Source organism: Sciurus vulgaris (assembly GCF_902686455.1).
Source record: "Sciurus vulgaris genome assembly, chromosome: 6".
Taxonomy (NCBI): domain Eukaryota; kingdom Metazoa; phylum Chordata; class Mammalia; order Rodentia; family Sciuridae; genus Sciurus; species Sciurus vulgaris.
In genome coordinates, this window is record NC_136466.1 from 35,341,027 (window position 1) to 35,366,797 (window position 25,771).

The 25,771-nt window shown below is 43.3% G+C and overlaps 1 protein-coding gene across 3 annotated transcripts in view; it reads right to left on the bottom strand.

The window, feature by feature from the left end:
• Positions 1–25,771, bottom strand: part of TBC1D9B (TBC1 domain family member 9B) — a 56,638-nt gene that overhangs the window by 20,727 nt on the left and 10,140 nt on the right. For all 3 annotated transcript variants that reach the window (XM_079144109.1, XM_079144111.1, XM_079144110.1), the window contains exons 4-7: positions 20,245–20,473; positions 18,859–19,117; positions 16,926–17,133; positions 15,079–15,279 (exon numbers count right to left, since the gene is read on the bottom strand). In XM_079144109.1, coding sequence (XP_079000235.1) covers positions 15,079–15,279; positions 16,926–17,133; positions 18,859–19,117; positions 20,245–20,473 — 897 coding nt within the window. The remainder of the gene's footprint in view (positions 1–15,078; positions 15,280–16,925; positions 17,134–18,858; positions 19,118–20,244; positions 20,474–25,771) is intronic.

A 25,771-nucleotide genomic window follows, 5' to 3' on the forward strand; every position in this document is an offset into this window, starting at 1 on the left:
GAGGTTGGGGCAAAGGAAAGAAGATACCCTCTGAAGAAACCACTCCTGGTGCTGCCTGGCCTCTTTCTGAACTCCAATGTCCTGCTATATTAAAAAAAGTAGGAGGCCATTAGCTTGAGACTGTCTCCATACTTTGAGTTCCTATGCAGTAAACTGCCACCGACCTTAGTACATGAACGAACCCAAATCTAATTTAAGAGTGTATGTATGTATCTATCTATAAAGTTTTATAACCAATAGCCAGGTTTCAGCCAATCATAGGCAGCTGACCTTTAGTCAATCATGGTAGCCAACTGATCACACCAAAATCCAAATAAGGCAGGTGCCAAGCTGTAACCAATCAGGTGATTTTTCTACTTTGCTTTCTGGTTCAGCCTATAAAAGCTCACAGCTCAGGATGCTGGGTGGATCTCTGAACCTCTTCTGGTTTTGAGTGTTGCTGGACTCATGAGATGTTCTTTACTCAGAAAAACTCACAAAATTTAATTTGTCTAAAGTTTTTCTTTTCACAATCCCTGACAGAGTGTGACAGTGCCAGGCAGTTCAGATTCATCACACTGTATTCTGCTTATTGCTCCTTGAGGCACCGTCCCTGTTTTAGCAATGGTGTATACAGACCCTGCTGAGGCTCTTCAGGGTACAGCTGCTGTTGGCATTTGCCCTGTGCACACCACCTGTTGATTGTCCTTGGGCCCTATGTGGACCTCACCAGCATTAGAGGTGACCCCCAGCTCAGACCCAGCCCATCTGAGTGCCATATTCCCAGTAACTGGCTCAGAAGTGGGTACTGAACCATACTTGCTGGCACTGTCAGGAGAAAGCACACCAGCAGGTAGAGGGGAAGGAGTTGGGAACCAAGAACTGAGAAAGCAGAGGGACAGGAAGGATGACACTGGGTCCTAACCACGAAAGGCTGCCCTAGATCTGCTCCAGAGCAGCCTGCCCTTCTTAGAGTCCTAATTGATGCAACACTTCCTTCGGATGCCTGCCAGGCCAGGCCCTCCTCCAACAAGCGCCTGCTGAGTGAGAAAAGAGGCCTCTTCTGTTTCCCTGAGATCCCGATCCCCTGCATTCCCAGGGGTTTCTGGACTCTTCCCATGCTGGTCAATGCCACTAAGACTGCCCCCAGGGTTTCTATCTTTTGCTGCCCACAAGTCTGGTGTGATGGGTGTGGCCTATAGCAGACACACGCCCTGTTCACTCTAGACACTGTGCCAACTCAGGGCTGGGTTCTCCTCCCACTGACCTCAAACTGGGAGGGTAAGGTGGGGTCTCCAAGTGCATTTGGCATGTCTGCTGTGTGACACTTTCCCCCACAGGGTCTAACAATAAACAGGGAACTTTATTAGAGGGAACACATGCCCCTATACACCCCCACCCCAATAGGGCTATAGAACACTCCCTAGTATAGGAGCCTAGAGATCTTCACACAGTCAAAGGACAAAAGAAATGAACTAGATGTGGGGGATCTGGGAAGCTACCAGGTTGGCAATATGGGGCTGGCAGAAGGAAAAGGGGAGCATTAGGGGGAAAAGGTCTGCAAGGAAGTCCTGATCTCCAGGGTTCTACCCTGGATTTCTGGAACCCCTGCCTTAAGCCTCCATCCTACCAGCAGGGCTAGAGGATAAGGTCTTAGCTCACTACCTTGGAGAGAATGGGAAGACCCTGACCCCACTCAGGGAAATCTTGTGTAGAACCTGAGTCCATCATCTCATAGAAGCATCTGTGACATGTCAGGCACAGTGTAGGTGACGCCTGCCAATACTGACCCTCTGCTGGTACTACAGGCATCTGGCTTCTAGGTGAGCTCAATGCAAATGGAGCCAGCCTGTTCAGGGAGCACTTCATCTCCCAGACTGTGTGGTCAGGTGGTTCTAGAGCCAGTATCCATGTCTGTATTCTCTCTTCAGCTTCTTCCCTGAGTGTCCAGAAGGAAGAACAACACTGCTGTCAAGTGGTCACTGGTCCTTGGCTCCCTGGGATCCACTTCCACTTCTGCCATCAGCAGCTGCCATTTTTATCTGGGGAATATCCTCTCCATTTTCAGGCCCTGTGCTTCATGAAATCTGCAGAGGCTTGATGTTATGGCTCCTGTGATGTTAGTCTGGGCCAGGGGTGTGTTTAGGCCACTTGCCAAGGAAATGCAGTGGAACCTCTGCAAGGAATGGTGGGGTGATCCAGGGAGGATGCAAGGGCTGCTGACACCCTGCAAAGGCTGCACCACCACATGGGGCCTAGGAATGAGGCAGACTCCATGATGCATCCTTCATGATAGACATGAGCTCCCACAGAGATGGTGAGCTTGATGCCATGCTGACAGGCTCTGGCTGTTTTTGCTGAGGCCCAGGTGGAGTCACACCTTACTTTCAGGCTCACTGGTCTCAGGTGGGCATGAAGTGATGCTGGATTTTATATTTTCCTAGTTTAGGTCCCTCCCTTTTCTCCAGGTAACCATCTCATACATTTATCCAGCACACACCTCCAAAATCACCTGCTTGTCCTTACTTCTTGCTTCTTATCTCACTGAGCAAGAAAAAGCAGAAGCAATCTGAGAGGTCTTCCCTGGAAACCCTCCTGACAGGCCCACCTGTCTGCTTCTGTGTCCATGTACACCAGGCCTGGATCTTCTTCTACCCCTTCCAGGATCCCTTCTCCTCTCACCTCTGGGCCTTTTTCTAACTGACTCCAATTTTCAACACTGTTTTGTTCCCTTTGCAGTGGATTCCTTTTCATCAGTATATAATCTTGCTAGAATCACCCCTAAAATCCCTCCCTTTTCTTTAAATGGTGCTGCACACACATTGTGTTCACTTTTTGAAAATTCATCAAGCTATACACTATGATCTATGCATTTCAGTGCATACAGTCAACCCTTGGTATCCACAGAAGATTGGTTCCACAATTCCACCCCAAATCCAAGGATGCTTAAATCCCTTTAGCAGTATTTGTCTTTAACCTATGCACATCCTCCTGGATGATGTATAATACTTAATATAGTGTAAATACTATGTAAATAGCTGTTATACTATATTGTTTAGGGGAAAAGGACAAGAAAAAAATACTGTAAATGTTCAGTGCAGTTTTTTTTTTTTTTTTTTTTTTTTTTTTTTTTTTTTTCCAGTTCTGGGAATTAAACCCAGGGCCTGGCACATGCTAGGCAAGTGCTCTTCCATGAACTCCATCCCCAGCCCTTAGAAAGGGTGTTGCTGGGGCTGGGAATATGGCTCAGTTGGTAGAGCACCTGCTTTGCAAGCACAAGGCCCGGGGTTCAATCCCCAGTACCACAAAAAAAAAAAAAAAAAGGATAAAAGAAAGGGTGTTGCTAAGTTGCCCAGACTGGCCTTGAATTTGTGATCCTTCTGCCTCAATCTCCCAAGTTGCTGGGATTACAAGTATGCCACTGTGCCCTGCTGATACAATTAAAAAATATTTTTGATTCATGGTTGGCTGACTTCACAGATATGGAACTGGTGGATATGGAGGGATTATTGTACATGCTATATACTTCAAATAAAAAGTTAACCTCCCTGCTATGATTTTTCTAAGTGTCCTCTAAAGGTTCATGTGTTAAAGGCTTGGTCACCAGACTGTGGCACTATGGGGAGGTGGTGAAATCTTTGGGAAGTGGGACTTAGTGGAAGTAAGTTAGGTCACTAGGGGTGTGCCCTTGAAGGGGATTTTGGGTCCTCAGTCCCTTTTTCTTCCTCTTTTTGCTTTCTGACTGCCATGAAGTGAACTGGTCTCCCTCACCACATGTTCCCACCATGATGTTCTCTGCCTTGCCATAGGTCCAAAGCAATGTGGTTGAGCGACCATGGACTGATATCTCTAAAACTGTGAATCAGAACAAACCTTTCCTCTTTATAAGTTGATTAACTCACATATTTTGTCACTGTGGCGGAAGGAAGGAAGGAAAGAAGGAAAATACAAGCTAAGAAGTTATATGGAAAGTAAAATAAACTCATTGATTGCCCTATTCTTATTAACTAAGAATAAAAATATAACTTTTAAAACAAATATTGGCAGGAAGAGGGAGGAAAGAAGAAAGAAAAGGATTACTAGATATTTTCAATATTACTCATAGCAGGCAACTGACATCTTAGAAAGTGGGAAATAGGGCTGGGATTGTGGTTCATTGATAGAGTGCTTGCCTGGCATGTGTGAGGCACTGGGTTCAAGTCTCAGCACCATACATTGATCCATCAACCAAATAAAGACCCATCAACAACTAAAAAATTTTTTTCAAAAAGTGGGGACTAAGGGAACTATGTAAAGCTACTAGCATGAGCCTAACAGAACATAAATATGTACTTTAAAAATATTTTTTAGTTGTAGATGAACACAATGCCTTTATTTTATTTATTTTTATGTGGTACTGAGGATTGAACCCAGTGCCTAACATGTGCTAGGTGGGCACATTACCACTGAGTCAAAATCCCAGCCCCAAATATCTACTTTCTGATAGAAAAAAAAGATTTGACAGAGGAGAAAAGAATATAGTGAGTTTAGGCAATTCTTCCCAGAAATTGTGGATAAAGGTCAACAAAGAATAACGGGTCGCTTTTTTGCAAGGGGGTGTTAATTAGCTATCCCTCCCACCATTTTTTTTGTTATTGAAGATTGAACCCAGGGTCTCTTTACCACCAAGCTACATCCCAAGCACTTTTAATTTTTTAAAATTTTGAGACAGGGTGTTGGTAAGTTGCTGAGTCTGGCCTCAAACTTGCAATCTCCTGCCTCAGCCTTCTGAGTCACTGAGATTACGGCATGTGCCATTCTGTCCAATTTAGCTCATATTTTCATGATACTGTAGTTCTATCATGGAGCCTATATAATTTACATACTGTCACCTTTATCCCCATTATCTACCCTTATTCTGACACTTAAATATTTTCAGTGTCACACCAGTCCTTATGCCAAAACTACTGCAATTATTTCTGATTGTCTGGAGTTTGTTTTCCAAATAGGTTCCTGAAGAAGCTGACCTGGTATCATCTTTAACCCTCCCTTCTTCCAATACCCCATGTCTAATCCCCCTATCCTTCAGACCTACCTTCAAAATATCTCCCAAACCCTAACAATGAACAATCCAAGAAAGAAATACAGGAAAGAACACAATTCAATTTATGATAGCATAAAAAAAAAAAAAACAAAAAAACAAAAAAACAACTAACATATTTAGGAATAACCTCAACCATAGAGGTGAAAGACATGGGCCCTGAAAACCATAAAAGTTGCTGAAAGAGATTAAAGAAGATGCAAGTAAATGGAAAAAATTCCATGTTAATGGTTTGGAAGACTCAATATTTTAAAGGTATTGGTGCTATCCAAAATAGTCTAATGCATTTCCCTAACAAAATCTCAATGACATTTTTTTTACAGAAATAGAAAAATCCATTCATAAATTCTTATGAACCTTCAAGGGATCTTGCTTTATTTTTATCCATTGCCCCTGTAACTGTCTGACATATATGTTTATTTGTTTAGTGTCTCTCTCACTAGAATATAAGTTCTAAGAGAGCGTAAGTTTTGCTTAATTTGTTCACTATTCTATGCCTGCTGCCTAGGAGAGCAGCTGGCACCCAACAGGAACACAGTAAAAATATGCTGAATGAACCAATGGTGAATGTTTGGAAAAGGCTACAGTCCATGCTTACTCTGGGCTGTAGGGTCCTGTCCTTAATGGTGTTCTGCCTTGTAAAGGTGGAGGCAGCTCCTGTACCCTGCTCACATCCCTTTCATGCAATCCAACTTTACCCTTTCTTGAAATCCCAAATCAAGCCCAACATCCTTCAAGAAACATTTATTTAAAAAAATTTTTTTTACATTTTTTTCTATTTAGTTATACATGACAGCAGAATGCATTTGGATTCATTGTACACAAATGGTCTACAACTTTTCATTTCTCTGGTTGTACACAATGTAGAGTCACACCATTCCTGTAATCATACATGTACCTAGGGTAACCATGTTTGTCTCATTCCACCATCTAGGAAACATTTCTTAATGTCTCCTACCAACCCTGTTTCTGCCCATTCCTTTTCCATTCCATTCTTCACCTATTTAAGAATTTATTGAGAGGAGATCCAAGACGGCGGACTAGAGGAGGCTGCGTTTCTTGTCACTCCGTAACTCCCGTTTCAAGCAGAGGATAATCTGTTTCTTGATTGCTCTCTGTCAGGCACCTATCATCTGCCATTTGCCTGCCTCTCACCTGTCCATCGCCTGCCTTACTCCTATCCATCACCCAACGCTCGAGGTTCACCTCCCGATCATCCGACAACAGTCAGCAAACTGATCGCCGACTGAAAGGCAGCTGCCTGCTGTTGCCTGGAAGTTCACTGTTACAGTACCTGCACGTTTGATTACACATGGCTGCTGCCATTTTGAGACAACAGCCAGGCCCTGTAGGACTCCTGGTCGGACTGACTGAGCCCCATTTCCAGTATCCCTCAGCCTGACTGATCACTCCCTGCCTCGGGGGCCCTCACATGGACTGACTACTCCCTGCCGCCAAGACCCGCAGACCAACTGACTGCACCCTATCACCGGGACCCCAGACCCACTGATTGCAACCGGCCTCCAGGATCCCACAACCACACCAAACACACCTGACCTCCAGGACTCCTGCCTGACCAAATGCATCCCGCCTCTAGGACCTCCTGCTGACCACGGCCACACCCTGAGCTGCAGCTCCCCGTTTGCCAACACATTTTGAAGCCAGAGCGGCCATCTTGGATAATCCTGGAAGCCGGAGTTCCGATCTTTAGGTGGGGCAAAACCCATCCTGAGACGCCTGCTGGAGGCTTGAAGCTCATTGTCAGGTACCTCTCATGCATCAGGCTACTGAACTCTGGGAGGTTTCATTATTATGACTGTTATACTGTAGATTTTCTTTTTTCTCCTTATTGAAAAAATTTGTTTTTATTTCTTTACTTTTCTTGCTGTCTTTTCCTTTTGTTTATTTGTTCCCTCAGAGTCTCTTTCTCCCTTTTTTGCATGCTTACATCCAATTTCTTTTGATTACACTCTCACCCTTTCTATTATCTAGAACTTCTGTATATTCTTTTCTTATCCCATTAACAGCCACATTCTACATCTCTCTGCATCCTCTTTGTCCTCCATTTGAAACTGCAGACCTTATTGCAAATCTGTTTGTTTTATTGAAGATAATATTTGAACTCATTCTGTTTATTATGACAATTTTGTTATTGTCCTCATAGGGGCTATTTGGTCTAGGATTGCACAGTGTCTGAATTGGGCACTGCTAATATTGATCTCCCCTTAAAGAAAGGGTTTTGGAAATCTATAGGGCCACTATAAGCCTATAGGGGGAAATCTGAAATACCCCAGATCTGTACTGCTAGAGGGGAAGATACATGAACAACATGAAAAAACAAGGGAAGAAAATGATCCAAACAAATCTAGATTCTATATTAATAGAATCCAATGACAGTATGTTAGAAGAAATGTCAGAAAAGGACTTCAGATTATACATGATTAAGATGATCCGCAAAGCAAAGGATGAGATAAGAGAGCAAATGCAGGCAATGAATGATAATACCAATAAGCTGAAAGAGCAAGTGCAGGAAGTAAAAGATCATTTCAACAAAGAGATAGAGATTCTCAAAAAAAAAAAAAAAAAAAAAAAACCAACAACAACAACAAAAACAAATGGAAATCTTTGAAATGAAGGAAACAATAAACCAAATAAAAAACTCAATGGAAAGCATCACCAAAAGACTAGACCACTTGGAAGACAGAACCTCAGACAATGAAGACAAAATATTTAATCCTGAAAATAAAGTTGCCCAAACAGAGAAAATGGTGGTAAGAAATCATGAATAGAATCTCCAAGAACTATGGGACATCATGAAATGACCAAATTTAAGAATTATTGGGATTGAGGAAGGCACAGAGATACAAACCAAAGGAATGAACAACCTATTCAATGAAATAATATCAGAAAATTTCCCAAACCTGAAGAATGAAATGGAAAATCAAATACAAGAGGCTTACAGAACACCAAATGCACAAAATCACAACAGATCCACACCAAGGCACATTATAATGAAAATGCCTAACATTCAAAATAAAGATAGGATTTTGAAGGCCGTGAGAGAAAAGCATCAGATTACATATATGGAGAAACCAATACGGATAGCAGCAGACTTCTCAACCCAGACTCTAAAAGCTAGAAGGGCCTGGAACAACATATTTCAAACTCTGAAAGAACATGGTTGCCAACCAAGAATCCTATACCCAGCAAAATTAACCTTCAGATTTGAAGATGAAATAAAATTCTTCCATGATAAACAAAAGTTAAAAGAATTTACAAATAGAAAGCCTGCACTACAGAATGTTCTCAACAAAATATTCCATGAGGAGGAAATGAGAAACAACAATGGAAGTCAGCAAAGGGAGGAACTACCTTAGGGAAAAACCACTCAAAGGAGAAACCAAGCCAACTTAAAAACCAAAAATAAGCCTGGGAATAAGACTGGGAATACAAATCATATCTCAATAATAACCCTGAATGTTAATGGCCTAAACTCATCAATCAAAAGACATAGACTGGCAGAATCGATTAAAAAGAAAGACCCAACAATATGCTGCCCACAAGAAACTCATCTCATAGAAAAAGACATCCACAGACTAAAGGTGAAAGGATGGGAAAAAACCTACCACGCACATGGACTCAGTAAAAAGCAGGGGTTTCCATTCTTATATCAGATAAAGTGGACTTCAAGCCAAAGTTAGTAAGAAGGGATAAAGAAGGACATTTCATACTGCTTAAGGGAAACATAAATCAGGAAGACATAACAATAGTAAATATTTATGCCCCAAACAATGGTGCATCCCTATACATCTAACAAATCCTTCTCAATTTCAGGAATCATATAGACCCAACACAATAATTCTGGGTGACTTTAATGCACCGCTGTCACCACTAGATAGATCTTCCAAACAAAACCAACCAAAGAAACCATAGAACTCAATAACACAATCAATAACCTAGACTTAATAGACATATATAGAATATTCCGTCCATCAACGAGCAGATTCACTTTCTTCTCTGCAGCATGTGGAACCTTCTCAAAAATAGACCATATGTTATGCCACAAAGCAGCCCTTAGGAAATGCAAAAAAAATAGAGATACTGCCTTGTGTTCTATCAGATCATAATGGACTGAGAATAGAAATCAATGACAAAATAAAAAACAGAAATTACTCCAATACCTGGAGACTAAATAATATGCTACTGAATGAAACATGGATAACAAAAACATCAGGGAGGAGATAAAAAAATTCTTAGAGGTCAATGAGAATGACGATACAACATATCAAAATCTCTGGGACACTATGAAAGTGGTACTAAGAGGAAAATTCATTGCATGGAGTACATTCCAGAAAAGAAGGAAAAGTCAACAACTAAATGACCTAATATTTCAGCTCAAAGCCCTAGAAAAAGAAGAACAGAATAACAGTAAAAGTAGTAGAAGACAGGAAATAATTAAAATCAGAACTGAAATCAATGAAATTGAAACAAAAGAAACAATTCAAAAAATTGACAAAAAAAGTTGGTTCTTTGAGAAAATAAACAAAATAGACAAACCCTTAGCCACACTAGCAAAGAGGAGAGAAAACTCAAATTACTAAAATTTGTGATGAAAAAGGAAATATCACAACAGACACCACTGAGGTACAGAACATAATGAGAAGCTACTTTGAAAATCTGTATTCCAACAAAATAGAAACTACCAAAGACATTGACAAATTTCTAGAGACAAATGCTCCTCCCAAACTGAACCAGGAGGACATACGCGATTTAAACAGATCAATATCAAGCAATGAAATAGAAGAAGCCATTAAAAATCTACCATCCAAGAAAAGCCCAGGACCAGACGGATTCTCAGCCGAGTTCTACAAGACCTTCAAAGAAGAACTCATTTCAATACTTCTCAAAGTATTCCAGGAAATAGAAAAGGAGGGTACCCTACCAAACTCATTCTATGAAGCTAATATCACCCTCATACCCAAACCAGGAAAAGACACATCAAGGAAGAAAATTTTAGACGAATATCCTTGATGAATATAGATGCAAAGATCCTTAACAAAATATTGGCAAACCGTATCTAAAAACATATTAAGAAAATCCGTGCACCATGTTCAAGTGGGGTTCATCCCGGGAATGCAAGGATGGTTTAACATCCGTAAATCAATAAACGTAATCCATCATGTCAATAGACTTAAGGATAAGAATCATATGGTTATATCAATTTACGCAGAAAAAGCATTCAACAAAATACAACACCCCTTCATGCTCAAAACACTAGAAAAATAGGGATAGTAGGAACATACCTGAACATTGTAAAGGCTATTTATGCTAAGCCCATGGCCAACATCATTCTTAATGGAGAAAAACTGAAACCATTCCCTTTAAAAATGGGAACAAGACAGGGATGTCCTCTTTCACCACTTCTATTCAACATTGTCCTTGAAACTCTAGCCAGAGCAATTAGGCAGACCAAAGAAATTAAAGGGAAATAATAGGAAAAGAGGAACTTAAGCTGTCACTATTTGCTGATGACATGATTCTATATTTAGAGGATCCAAAAACCTCCTCCAGAAAACTTCTAGACCTCATCAATGAATTCAGCAAAATAGCAGGCTATAAAATCAACACACATAAGTCTACAGCATTTTTATACGCAAGCGACGAAACAGCTGAAAGGGAAATGAGGAAAACAACTCCATTTGCAATAGCCTCAAAAAAAAAAATTAAATACTTGGGCATCAATCTAACCAAAGAGGTAAAAGATCTCTACAATGAAAACTACAAAACACTGAAGAAAGAAATTAAGGAAGACCTTAGAAGATGGAAAGATCTCCCATGTTCTTGGATAGGAAGAATTAATATTGTCAAAATGGCCATACTACAAAAAGTGCTATACAGATTCAATGCAATTCCAATTAAAATCCCAATGACGTACCTTACAGAAATAGAGCAAGCAATCATGAAATTCATCTGGAAGAATAAGAAACCCAGAATGGCTAAAGCAATCCTTAGCAGGAAGAATGAAACAGGGGGTATCGCAATACCAGAACTTCAACTGTACTACAAAGCAATAGTAACAAAAATGGCATGGTATTGGCACCAAAATAGGCAGGTAGATCAATGGTACAGAATAGAGGACACAGACACAAACCCAAATAAATACAATTTTCTCATATTAGACAAAGGGGCCAAAAATATGCGATGGAGAAAAGATAGCCTCTTCAACAAATGGTGCTGGGAAAACTGGAAATCCATATGCAACAGAATGAAACTAAACCCCTATCTCTCACCCTGCACAAAAATCAACTCACAATGGATCAAGGACCTTGAAATCAGACCAGATACCCTGCATCTTATAGAAGAAAATGTAGGTCCAAATCTTCAACTTGTTGGCTTAGGATCAGACTTCCTTACCAGGACTCCCATAGCACAAGAAATAAAAGCAAGAATCAATAACTGGGATCGATTCAAACTAAATAGCTTTCTCTCAGCAAAGGAAACTATCAGCAATGCGAAGAGAGAGCCTACAGAGTGGGAGAATATCTTTGCCACTCATACTTTAGATAGAGCGCTAATTTCCAGACTCTATAAAGAACTCAAAAAACTCTACACGAAGAATACGAATAACCCAATCAACAAATGGGCTAAGGATATGAACGGACACTTCACAGAAGAAGATCTACAAGCAATCAACAAACATATGGAAAAATGTTCACCATCTTTAGTAATAAGAGAAATGCAAATCAAAACTCCACTAAGATTCCATCTCACCCCAATTAGAATGGCGATTATCAAGAATATAAGCAACAATAGGTGTTGGAGAGGATGTGGGGAAAAAGGTACACTCATACATTGCTGATGGGGCTGCAAATTAGTGCAGCCACTCTGGAAAGCAATGTGGAGATTCCTTAGAAACTTAGAATGGACCCACCATTTGACCCAGCTATCCCACTCCTTGGCCTATACCCAAAGGACTTAAAATCAGCATACTACAGAGATACAGCCACATCAATGTTCATAGCTGCTCAATTCACAATAGCCAGACTGTGGAATCAACCTATATGTCCTTCAATTGATGAATGGATAAAGAAACTGTGGTATATATAGTCAATGGAATATTACTCAGCTATAAAGAATAATAAAATTATGGCATTTTCAGGCAAATGGATGAAATTGGAGAATATCATGCTAAGTGAGATAAGCCAATCTCAAAAATCAAAGGACGAATGATCTCACTGATAAGCAGATGATGACACATAATGGGGGGGGTTGGGAGGGGGGCAAGAATGGAGGAAGGAGGGACTGTATAGAGGGAAAAGAGGGGTGGGAGGGGTGGGAGGAAGGAAAAAAATAACAGAATGAATCAAACCTCATTACTCTATGTAAATTTATGATTATGCAAATGGTATGCTGTTACTCCATGTACAAACAGAAACAACATGTATCCCATTTGTTAACAATAAAAATAAATTAAAAAAAAAAGAAAGAATTTATTGAGCATCTACTATAAGGGTGGGAAATTTAAAAGACTACACAGACCTGACCAGGTAGGCTCTAGAGAGCTGGATGGCATATGCCTTCACTGAGTTCCAATGCTGCCCAGTGGGAACAGGGTCTTGTAGTGTAGGGCTGCTGTTTCTTTTTTGTTTGTATTTTGCAGTGCTGGGGATTAAAGTCAGAGCCTTTCACATGCTAGGCAAGTGCTCCATCATTGAGCTACCCCCCCCCAGCCCTGATGAGTTTTTTTTTTTTTTTCAGAGAAGCCAAATTTGTGCATTTCTATACAAAATCTTGCAATGGTTAAGGTTTTCCACAAATTTAGATTGAATACCAAGAGCATACCCATCTTGTTATTCCAGAAAGCAAGGAACCCATCAAAAACCACCAGGATCGTGTCAAAGAGACTCAGGTGCCAACCTGAATAAGCCCCCTCTGGTCACAGATGGAGTAAGAATAATGACTGTAATGGATGGATACAAATCAGGTTGCTTAGATTCAGAGGGTCATAATTACACTAAGAAATAAACTTGAAAAACTAATTGGTCACATTTGGAGGATGCTAAAAAACCAACTGATCATCACTTTGGTAACTAGTAAATAAAAGGAAAGACTGAAAGATATATTCTGTCTTTCTTATATGAACTGTGCTTTGGGGTAACCAACTAGTTAACAAGGGAAAGTTTCTATTCATGCAAGTATCCCCATGAATGGGAAGGAATGGTAGAATCAGTGATGCCATTTTGCAGTTTCTAATGAATGGATGGATCTGAGTAATGCTCATCCATGTGCTATTAGCACGTAAAAAGGTAGCAAGGTGTCGTATACTTCTTGTTGGAGGTCCACAGTGCCTTAATACTGTCTACAGGTAGACCTGCCCCAAACAAAAATCAGTTTACCTTAAATTTGATGGAGGTTCTGAATTTCACTGCTCAACCTACTTAAGTATATTAAGGGATGAAGGAACTTGTTAAGAACCTGCAGGGGATGTAATCAACAACATCCAGACTGTGGGGCTGGGGGTATAGCTCAGTTGTACAGCATGTGCCTAGTATGTGCGAGGCCTGGGTTTAATTCCCAGTACTGCCAAAAAAAACCCAAAAACCAAAACCCCAAAACCAAAAACCAACCAACCAAACAAACAAATAAAAACCAGAAAAGCAGACTATGAGAGACTCTACAGCATAAAGAGCCCAAATTTCAATAAAATACTGCAAGAGAGCAAGGGGGTGGGGAGGGAAGAGAAAGAGAGAGAGAGAGAGAGAGAGAGAGAGAGAGAGAGAGAGAGAGAGAGAGAGAGAGGGAGAGAGAGAGAAATTTAAAGCAGAGCACTGTGGTGCACACCTGTGATCCCAGCAACTCAAAAGGCTGAGGCAGGAGGACCTCAAGTTCAAAGCCAGACTCAGCAACTTAGCAAGGCCCTAAGCAACTCAGTGAGAACTTGTCTCTAAATAAAATACAAAGAAGGGCTGGGAATGTGGCTCAGTGGTTAAGTACCTCTGGGTTCAATCCCCAGTACCATAAAAAAAAAAAAAAAAAGGTGGGTGGGTTTAAGACACATCAACCAATTGTAATGCATGGATGATTTTAGTGTACCTCAGTTCAAACAATCAAACTGTAAAACGTACACCTGCACTTGAAGAAATGTGAATTGTTATCTTTCTGCATCCATGGATTCTTCATATGTGGAATCAATCAAATGCAGATGGAAAAATGTTCAGAGGAGAAAAATTGCATCTATACTGAACATGTGCAGACTTTTAATTCCTTGCCATTATTCCCTAAACAATATAATAGAACAACTACTTACATAGCATTTACATTGTAAATCATTGAGATGATTTAAAGTATATTATAGAATGTGTATGGGATAATATGCAAATACAGTGCCATCTTATATAAGGGATATGAGCATCCATGGATGTTGGGGTTTGAGGGGGTGGTCCTGGGTCCAATTCCCCATGGTTACCAAGGCACAGCTATAAAAAAAACTTGATGATATTAAGGAATCATGATAATGATACTGTGGTTAAGCCTTTAAAAAGTAATTTTGGGCTGGGGATGTAGCTCAGTGGTAGAATGTTTGCCTATCATGCCTGAGGCCCTGGGTCTGATCCTCAGCACCACAAACAAAAGAGGAGTCTTTCCCTGTTAAGAGCCTCAGACTGAATGATGGATGAAGCATATGCCATGTGCATAAACCCAAGGAGGACAGGCCTCAACAGTATGGCCCTTACTCTCAGTACAGCAAAAGTTCATAAAGGATGGAGATGAGGGTGACTGATTCAGCCAGAGGTTTCTCATAGGGAATGGGCCTTGAGGTAGGCTGGGCAAGAGTGAGGAGGACTGGAGGGAGTGGACAGAGAGGCATGATGTCATCAGGATGTTGTGAAAGTCGCCCTCCAGCTTGAGGCCCACAACAGGCACCACAGGAGTTGAGCTTAGTGGGGAGGTCAGGGGCTGCCCTGGTCCTTCCCGTAGTCATAACTTGAAACTGGCTGTTCCCAAGGGACCTTCCTTACCTCTGGGGCTGGGTCCAAAACACTGGCTTTTCTTCCATCTGGCTGCTTGGATGGTGTTTTCTGGAGGAAGTCGGAGATCCTCTGAACCAAGAAATCTCGGTCTTTTAGGTTGGCAAACAGGAAGGTCATTTTACTCTTGGTGCTAATGGACAGAGGGCTGGGCAGGACGCTGGAGCTGTCGGCTTTTTCAACAATGGTCACCTAAGAAGGCAAAAGCAGTCTTGGGCATTTGCATCTTAGCTGGTAAGCGGGGGCGTGCTTTGTGACTGTGAGAAGAGCACGGTGGTCCTAGGGCTACCCTCCTGGGCACAAAGCCAAGAGTGGCCCAAATGGATTCAGACTCTAACTCTGCCACTTACTGCAACGTGACCCTCAGCAAGACACTTGCAAATCTAACTTTCCCTTTTTGTCTTTTGACAGGGGTGAGCACTCTGGCCCTGCAGGGCCATACAAGGATGATAATATAAAATGTTTGGTGCTCAGCTCAGCTGCTGCCCCCTACTGGCTTCTCAAAAGACTACCAGTTACTTCTCTGAAGCATAGCAAACCGCTCCTCCCTGCAAGTCTGTGCTAAGGAACATGTTTTGACAGCATGTCAGGAGCCTGGTTCTGACCCCCTTTGAGGTGTAAAGAGAGCAACATAGGGGTGAAAGGCATGGGACAAACAAGGGACACAGAGACTAAGCCTAAGCACTTGGGATAAGTGTTGGCAACAGGTCAAGTGGAAGGCCACTGGGTACTGTACACTAAAGACACCTCCAGGGAGGCATTGAATGCCCTGCAACCTGGTCCAACCAGGTAAGGAGCTGGGGAAGAGACCAGGGCAGAGGGCACAGCAACCATCATGGAGTGGGAGTGAGACTGGCTGGAGAAGCTGGGATAGAGTGAGCAGGGTGGGAATTGGGACATGTGTGTGAATGTATGTATGTGTATGTATGTGTGTGTGTGTGTGTGTGTGTGTGATATGTATATGCAAGTGTGTGCATGTATGTGTGTATATGTATATTGCACATGTGCAGAGCTTGTATGGGTACACAGATTTATGTGTGAAACTGTATGGCGTGTATATGTGAATATATGGTGTATTACCTGCACATGTGTGTGAATGTGTATTTGTGTGGTTTATATAACTGTATGCATGTGTATGTGTATGTCATATGTGCATGGGAGCATGTTCATGTGTAGTATGTCTGTGGTACATGTGTTATGTATGATTGTGTATGTGTGCATGGGTGAGGCATGCACGAGCTGGTCTGAAAGTGGGTAGATGGCTCACTGAAGGCCTCATAGGTCACAGGAGGCAGTTGGAGATTCTTCTAACCATAAGGAAACACTGGAGAATCCTAGGTGGGACGCCACTGTCCTGACTGATATTTCAAATTTTGGTGGCTACCATGGGAGGATGTGTCATAAAGGGTGTGGTTAGGACCTCCCTGATGCGGCTTGAGCAGATGATGATGTCCCAGGTAGAGACCATGAAGAGGAAGGAATGAGCTCTGGAGACAGTGCTGACAGAATGTCTGTCAGGATGTCTTGTCAGGATGCAGGAAGCTTGATTCTTGTCAGAATCAAGGATGACTCCTACTTTCTGAAGGGAGGGCATGAAGAGCACAATTGGAGTGAAATCCAAGAGCCCACTAGACATTCAGAGGACCTTACCAAGTGGCCCCAGTGAGCCCCGTGGCTGGGGCATCATGGAGCAGGTATTCAGGATGGTCAGTGCTGGCCAAAGCAATCTCCTCCATGATTATCCATAGAGTTCTGACCCAAGAGCATGAAGCTGGTCTCAGCCTGAATGACCCCATGGGGCTTGAAGGGCCTTTGACCCTTGACCAGAGGATGCTTACCTCCCTCAGGGGTATGATGAGATGGCATGCATCCTCCTCCTTGCTGGCAAAGCAGATATAGTTATTGGAGATGAACATCTGGCCTGGAATGTGCACCTTGTTGAATGGTGTCCACAGGGTGCAGCCTGTGTGGCCATCTAGTCGCTCATCCCTGGGCAGCCGGAATGTGGCCCGGTAACACTCATTCTTGGCTCGGGCATCTAGGTCTCTAAGGAAACAAGGTAGGAAAAAGTGGGACAAGAGTCAAGGTCAACAGGGGGCCACAGTTTCCATATGGAATTCAGGATCCTTGGGGTTCTACAGTAAACAAGTCATGCCTGGAAATTTTAGAGTTCAATTAAAGATGAATGTCAAGCCAGACATGGTGTTGCACACCTGTAATACTAGTGGCTCAGGAGGCTGAGGCAGGAAGATTGCAAGGTTAAAGATAACCTCAGGAATTTAGCAAGGCTATAAGCAATGTAGCGACACCCTGTCTAAATAAAAAATTTAAAAGAGCTGGGGATGTGGCTCAGGGGTTAAGTGCTCCTGGGTTCAATCCCTGATACATTAAAAAAAAAAAAAAAGATGCATGTTAAATGACCAAGTAAAATGTAGAATACTCACATAACCAGGCAAAAAATGGTAGCACATAATATGTCCTTTCAAAGGACACCTGGAGGCTGACCTGGGCAGTGTGTGACATGTCACTCAGTATTGAAGGGTAGGTAGTGCCCAGAGCTCACTGCACCCTGGGAAGACTTCACATGCCTTGAAACCCAAACAAATCCTCCTAATGGGGAGAAGAGGAGTTAAAACCAAAATGTGGTAGCTGTGCTTAATAGAATTTTACTAGTATGTCTGATGGCTGTGGGAAGTGGTCTGGAACCCTAGCCCTCACCCCTTTTCTGTCCATATAAATATCTCTCTTCAATCCCAAGAGAGCCTCCTGCTTGCCTTGGATTTATAGCAGCTGGATCAGTCTGACCATGTACCCCAGTTGACAGTGATGGAAACTGCCAAGTTCCAGTCCTGCGTGTTTTCTTTTGGAAGGTCCTAAAGGTTAGTCCATCACTTATATCAAGAGAGTGACATCTTACAAAACATCCTGATCTGGAAGGTGCACTGTGGGCCTACACCATGGTCTGTGAATGAAACCCAGGAAATGGTGTGGCTGGGATGAGGTCTCTGAATATACCAGTGTGAATCTGGCTATGTCCATCACAGCTGTGTACTTGGAAACTTCTGAGACCATGGCCAGCCTTTCAATTTTCTCATGAAGCTACAACCTTGAGACTCAAACAAAAGTGGTCTGTAGAGGCTAGCCATCATGATCTACCTCTCTACCAATCTCCAGAGGGATGCAGTGACGTCAGACCTGCACATGGTCCATTTCCCCTGCTGGTTTCAGGCTCCAGAGGCCTGGGCCCATGGCTGTGAGGGGCCATCTGGCCAAGGGTCTGGAAGAGAACTGTCCATCATGATGGGATGGAGGCTGTATAACCTGATCTACCAAAGCCTCTCAGACAGCCTCCTCAGGGACCTCAGGGCACCCTGACTGAGGTGTTCATTTCCTGGCTTGATCATTCACCACCTGAGGGATCTCTCTGCAACTTAGTGTCCTGGTCTGAGAACTAGGGATGGTAAGAACATTTTCCCACCACAGGCTGTGAGAAGTAAAGTGGGAGGAAACTTTTCCTCCTTAGTAGTATTTATAGGTATCTCCTAGAGATACTGGTATTGGAGGCCAATATGCCCCCCTGTGCAATACTCAATGGCCTTTACCTGGCCTCCTTCTCAAATGGGGAATTTGTGAGGGCTGAATGTAGAGACTCTTTCCAGGTCCACACATTCAGCCAAGTGCAGGGCAAAAGGCAGGGTCAGTGGATTTGGATTAGGTGTGCCCACCCTTACTTGCTGTGGGATCCTACTGTCCCCTGGGAGGGCAAAGTACCGCTTCAGAGCTGAGATGTTTCTGTGTGGCCGGATGGGCCTGGGAAGGGCCTTGTCCTCCAGAAAGCCCTTGTTGTCCAGCAGCTGCCGCATCGCCAGGTTGGCCAGCTGCTCCATGAGCTTGAAGGTCTCACTGATGTTAAGGAACATGGAGAAGAAGAGCTCCTGGTCCCGGGTGTCCACGCGGATGCTCTCAGGGAAGAGCAGGGTGGCATTCTTCTCTAGGCGTGTGATGTCCACCCACTGTACCACAAGGCTCACTGAACACCGACAAGGACAGATGCACCACTGATTACAACTGAACAAGGTGAAGCTCCTGATTCCCATCTGTTCCTAGAAATGACCCCAGAGGGAACTGCTCCTTGAGGGTACCATTTACCCTTCAGTGCCTGAGCCTGGCTCTGCTGGGACACATGCTCCATGAGGAGTGACTGGCCACAGGGACCTCCAATGCCTCCCAGACCGACCACACTCGATGAACACTTGCTCCATGAATGACTGGAGAGTGAAAGGAACAAATGTGCAGAGGTGAACTAGCTGAGACTCTGGCCCTGAGGAGCTCCACTGACTGGGAGCACAGTGATGCATGAACCAAGTCACAACATGTTATGACCAAACAGGGAAGGACACTGGTCCCTGCCTGACAAGGAGGTGACTGGTCATTGCAGTCCTGACAGGCAAGTAGTAAGGGCAGGAGGGCGAAGGGCAGCTATGGCAGAGGGAGGCGTGGAGGGAGACAGGCTTGGGGAATAGCAATGACTCCTGACAACTGTGAATAGCTTATGGTCTAGGAGCTATTTCTGGGGGTGACAAATACAGCAGAGGGAGCTGACTGCCATGCCAGGGACTGTGGCTTGACGTGCTGAGGCCACTATATCCTGCAAGGAGGGACCTGCAGCAGGTGACAGCAGTGGCACATGCCCAAGGTATTGCATAATGTGGAAGTACTCAGGGAAGTTGTGTGTCCTCAGTAAGCTGACTTAAACAAAAAGGGGGAGGCCTGTAAAGTCAGCGTGTGAAGAATCTGACTAGTGTGTTGTAGACATGGTACAAGCCTGCTCAGAGAAGGTGTATGCTTGGAGCAGTGTGTGGCTGGCTCAAGTCTGGGTGTTCCTGTCATGAAATAAGGTGGCATCTAGGTTTCAGGGAGACTCCTTGGATGGTCATGTGTGGACAGAATGTCCTGGGTTGAGAGGAGGAAACCCACCAGGGACGCTGGCAGTCTAGAGAGGCAGGGAACTTCCCAGAGGCAAGGTCAGGATAGCCAGGGCACAGGGGAGCTAAGGATAAGGAGGGGCTGGGATAAACAGAGTTGGGGGGACAACTTTGCTGTGACGCAAGGGATGGCATCCCTGTTTGGCACCCACTTGCCTCGGCTGGTGCTCACCTTCCTTCCCCAGCAGGAAGGAGTAGAAGCACAGGTGGTTGACAGTCAGGTAGAGCCAGCCCTGCCGGGGCACTCGGCCCTTCCAATAGCTGCAGGAGTAGTAGTTAACCAGCTTTTCACCCTCAGGCATCCCAAATTGCTTCCGCATCTTCAGCTCAGCCTCCTTGAATTTCCCAGGGTCCTCATCTCCCTGGGGCTGCAAGTTCTTGTTCTCTTCTGCAATGATACCCTGGAGGGAGACAGCGGGACCTAGGCTCACCCAGACATACTCCTGGCCAGGACAAAGGGAGAAGTGGAGAGGTCCAGGGAACCCAGGACTCTAGGACTTTGGCTTAAGCGACACAGGCACAGGTAGGACTACAGTTGGCAGCTCTCAGGGAAGAAGGCAGCTGTGTTCTGGCTTGCTTGCCATCAAGGGACATGGATGACAAAAGCCACCTGTGAGAATCTGAGCAAGTTCCCAGAACTTCCTGGACTAACTGTCATCATTGGCTCTGAGCAAGACTTTTAAAAAAACACATTAATGTAAAATTGTTAAAATATATCATACATAAACATCATTTAAAAATTCAAATACAGGTTAAGCAACCTTAATCTGAAAATCTGCAATCTGAAATGCTCCCAAATCTTAAACTTCCTGAGTGCCTGCATGATGCCACAAATGGAAAATTCCACATCTGACCTCATTCATGTGATAGGTTGCATTCAAATTGCAGGCGCCTTAAAGGTATGGTGTGAAATTACCTCCAGTCTACACACATAAGGTGTATAGCAAACATAAATGAATTTTGTATTCATGGTTGGGTCCCATTCCCAAGACACGCATTATGCATATGCAAATAAGCCCAAATCTTAAAATATCCCAACTCTGAAACACTTCTGGTTCCAAGCATTTTGGATAAGGGATAGTCAACCTACAGTAGAAAAGTGTATTTAGTGAAAGAGGAGTCTTCCTTCCTCTTGCCCTTTAGCCACTTTCCTGGTTTCCTCCTACTTATGCCACGCATATGTATCCATTGTTTTCCTCCTTTCTCCTTTCTTTGCCCAGTGGGATCCCCTGTGGCACTGTTCTTTGAAGAGATATTCTCTATTACATCCTAGAGGACATTTCTGCATTTGACCCCCTATATTCCAGGGGACACTGATCTGAACCCAACCCAGAGCAGTGGGTTCACCCACGTTTCCTTCATTGTGCTTGGGTACCCACAGGCATCACCCTAGGCCATAGGACAGCCCCAAACCTCCCTGGACAGGTCCTCAGCAAACCAGGATCCAAATGTACATACTGATTTCCTAAGACAATTACTGGATAAACAAAAGCATTTCAAGGCCAGTGCTGGTGGCCTGCCTTCTGTTTCTGCTGGGCTTTTTGGTTGCCTCATGTCCCTCTTTCCACAGGCAGGGAAGATAGCCATGAACCCAGGCAAAGATCCAAACATGGAGTCTACTTTGGTTTCTCAGTACTATTGTTTGAATATGTTCCCCCAAAATCATGTGTTGGAAACTTAATCCACCAAGTCATGTGTTAGTGGTATTTGGAAGTGGAGCCTTTGAGGGATAACTAGGATTAGATGAGGTCATGAGTGTGGGTTCCCATGAGGGTATTAGTGGCTTTGTAAGAAGAGAAAAGACCCTTGCTCTGTCTCATCATGCAATGCCATCCCCTACCATATTATGAAGTAGCAAGAAGGCCCTCATCAGATTTGGCCCCTTAACTTTGAACCTTCAGAACTGTGAGCTGAATAAAATGTTTTGCTTTAGAACCTACCCACCTTCAGGTATTTTGTTATAGCAACAGAAAATGGACGATGGCACCGGGTTCAACTAGGGAAGGAAATCAGAATATGCAAACCCAAGAAAAGCTCTCTACCTAAAACAGGATATAAATTCTCTTTCACTAGAGATGACTCTGAACTCACTATTTGAGATAACACCAGAGGCACACCAGAGTCATTTGTGAACAAACCTTCTTCCTGTGGTTCCTACCCACTCACCAATATTACCCTTACTTTTTGCCCTTGGAAGCCTAAAATCTGGTTCCTTTATCCTATTGTTTCTCTTTAAATGTACTGTTTCTTTGTGAGGGTGTTTCATAAACCCAAGTTCTAACTAAACCATCAGCTCTTCCTCCCTGAGTTTCTCCCTTGTATCATGATATATACATGTTGATAAACTTTTTTTTTTTTTTTTTGTGAAGTCTGTCTTTTGTTACAGATCCCAGACAAGAATCTAAAAAAAGCAGAAGAAAGATTTTTCTTTTCCCTCAGATCAGCACCACCATACCTGTGATTCAAACATTTCCATTCTCTCAATCTGCCTGTGGTGCCTCCCAGAATGGCCCTGTAGAAGTAGCTCCACATCTGGGAATATAGCTATCTTCTTACCACTAAGGCCTGGCTTTTATTTTCTGTTGCCCTCAATTCCATTCAGTTGGAAGGTGGGGAAAGTGCCTGCTATGGTTTAGGGAAGTATTCCCCAAAGGCTGTAATGTGTTAACGGCTTGGTCCTGTTGGGAGCTGGTGGAACCTTTGGGAGGTGGGGCATAGTGCGAGGTTCTTAGGTCATGCAGAGGGTGCCCTCACTGGGGATTATGGGATCCTGGCCTCATCTTTCCCTTTTTCTTCCTTGCTGATGATGTAGTGGTTTTTCTCTGCCACACAATCCTGTCATGATATGCTGTCTCTCCATTAGGCCCAAAGTCATGGGGGCTATTGACCATGTACTCTGGAAATGTCAAAACTATGAGCTATAATAAATCTCTTTCTATAACTCGATTACCTAGTATTTTTCATTGTAGTCATGGAAAGTTAACTAACACAGTGCCCACCAGTAGAAAGCACAAGGCAGTCCCAGACAGTCTTGTTGGGCCAGTCATTGCCAAAGAATAGGTCCTGGTCAGGTGGCCATCGCTGGCTGCCCTGCCCCTTGGGCCACCCTTCTGGGTTTGAGTTTGCAGTTGCCACTCCCTCATTCCCTCCAGTTGCTTCCCAGGCAGGAAGCAGGGGGGCTGGCATGGACCTGCTTTGCATTTTCCTCTGCATTCTCCACTGGAGATCCACATCCTGAGCCTTCAGATTGCTTTCCAGCTTCTACTCAGGAGTATCAGTCCTGCCAATAGGGATTAACCAGTCTGACTCACAGGGTAGTTGCAGACATGACTAAAGTTTGATGGTAGATCATTTGGGTGAACCCAATATGATCACAACGGTCCTCATAAAGAGGAAAGAGCAAAGGAGTCACAGGGAGATGACAATAGGAGGAGAGGAGAAGAGAGGGAGAGATTGATTCCTCTGAGGATGTTATGTTGCTAGCATTGAAGATGAAGGACAGGGCCAAGAAGCAAGGAATACAAGTGGCTTCTATGGGCTGGAAAAGGAAAGGATAGATTCTCTTCAGAGCTTCCAGAAGGAACCGACACCTTGATTTCAGCCCAGAAAGACCACTTTAGACTTCTGACCTCCAGATAATAAATTTATAAGTTTATTTATTTTTGCAGTGTTGGGGATCAAACTCAGGGTGTTAGTATATTAGGCATGTGCTCCACCACTGAGCTACATCCAGCCCAATTTGTTTTGTTTTAAACCATCAGGTTCATGGTAACTTGTTACAGTAGCAATTGGAAATGAATATGTATTATTATAAAAAAGTACCCATTTTGTCAAAATTCTTAGGTTTACTGGTTTAAAGCTATTTATGGTTCTCTCTCTCTTTCTTTCTCTTTTTACTGCTACCGGGGGCCAAAAGAAAAACAGGGTTTCACATCTTCTAGGCAAGTACTCTCCCACTGGGCTATATCCATAGTCATGGTACTTTATTTTTTAAATAACTGCTTCACTGGGTGTGGTGGACCCACCTGTAATCCCAGCAGACTTGGGATGCTGAGGCAGGAAGATCACCAGTTTGAGGTCTGCCTCACCAACTCAGTGAGATATTTAGTGACTTAGTGAGACCCTATCTCAAAATATAAAAAGAACTAGGGATACAGCTCAATTCCCCTGGGTTCAATCCCCAGTACCTAAAACGAACAAACAAACAAATGCTCTGCTTCTGTGTAAGTGCTCTTCACGTTCAATTTCCAACATTGCCCACTGGAGGGTACTCTTTGAGTCCTGGGTCACTCTGCCAGAGGCTTTCTTCTATTTTTGGATCTGTTGCTCTTCTCTCTTGTTCCCTTGTTTTCTAAGTAAGGCCCTTTCTTACTTCCTTCTGTCTCATTTCCTGGAATTCTTTTCTAACCCACTGAATTGGACACCTGGCTCATTAACTTTCATCCTTTTTCTTTCATGAGATTAAAGACTTTAAATTTCCTTCTGTGTACTGCTTTTGGTGCATCCCATAAATTCTCATGTATATAGTAGTATTTCAATGACCAGTCAATGACCATGTGGCATAGTTTGGATCTCAAGTGTCCCCTACAGGCCCAGGTGTTAAAGGCTTTATTCCCAGTGTGGCACTACAGGGAGGTGGTAGAACCTTTAAGAGGGGGGGCCTAATGGGAAATCTTCTGCTCACTGGGGATATATCCTTGAAGGGGACATAGGGACCCCTGGCTTCTTTCTCTCTCTATCTTTTGCATCCAGGCCATAAGGCAAACAGCTTTGCTCTGTCATGCCTTCCTAACATGATGTGTTGCCACTGGCCCAAAGCAACTGGTTCATGGGCTGAAACCTTCAAAACTCTGAGCCAAAATAAGCCTTTTCTCTTTACAAGTTGATAATCTCAGATATTTGTTTACAGTAACAGAAAGATGACTAATAGACCATTCTTTAACTCATGAGTCACTGAGAACTTTTTTATTTTGTTGATGAGTTTGTTTGAGCCCAGCATACAGGGGGCATCAGATACATTTCTATTATTATCGTTGCCCAACTTGCTTGCTGGGCAATTTGTAAAGGCCTTTGCCTTCTTTGCCTGTTTTTTTTTTTTTTTTTTTTTTTTTTTTTTTTTGGTGCTGGGGATCAAACCCAGGGCCTTGTGGGCCTTGCAAGCACTCTACCATCTTTGCCTGTTTTTTTGCCTGTTTTCCTGGAATAGAAGGCAATGTGGGTCTTGTATTCCAAACTGCACAGAGAAGAACTGAGAAATTTGGCCTGTATGCCCAGGTCTACGAAGTTCTGGTATCACAGATTTACAAGGGTTGCCTAAGTGACATGGCACCATGAACTGTGACCTAGTAAGAGTCTTCCAGAAATATAATGTGAGGAAATAATCTAACAAAAGAAAAAGACAGTCATATAAATGCTCATGACAGGGTTAATCTTCCCTAGACAAATAACCTAAATATCACCATATCAGTTTATAGATATCACCACAATTTTTATAATTACTATTTTGACGGTTGTAAAATATTCTAGTATGCCAGGCGTGGTGGCACATACCTGTAATCCTAGCAGCTTGGGAGGCTGAGGCAGGAGGATCGTGAGTTTGAAGCCAGTCTAAGCAAAAACGAGGCTGCTAAGCAACTCAGTGAGACCCTGTCTCTAAATAAAATACAAAAAAGGGCTGGAGATGTGGCTCAGTGGTCAAG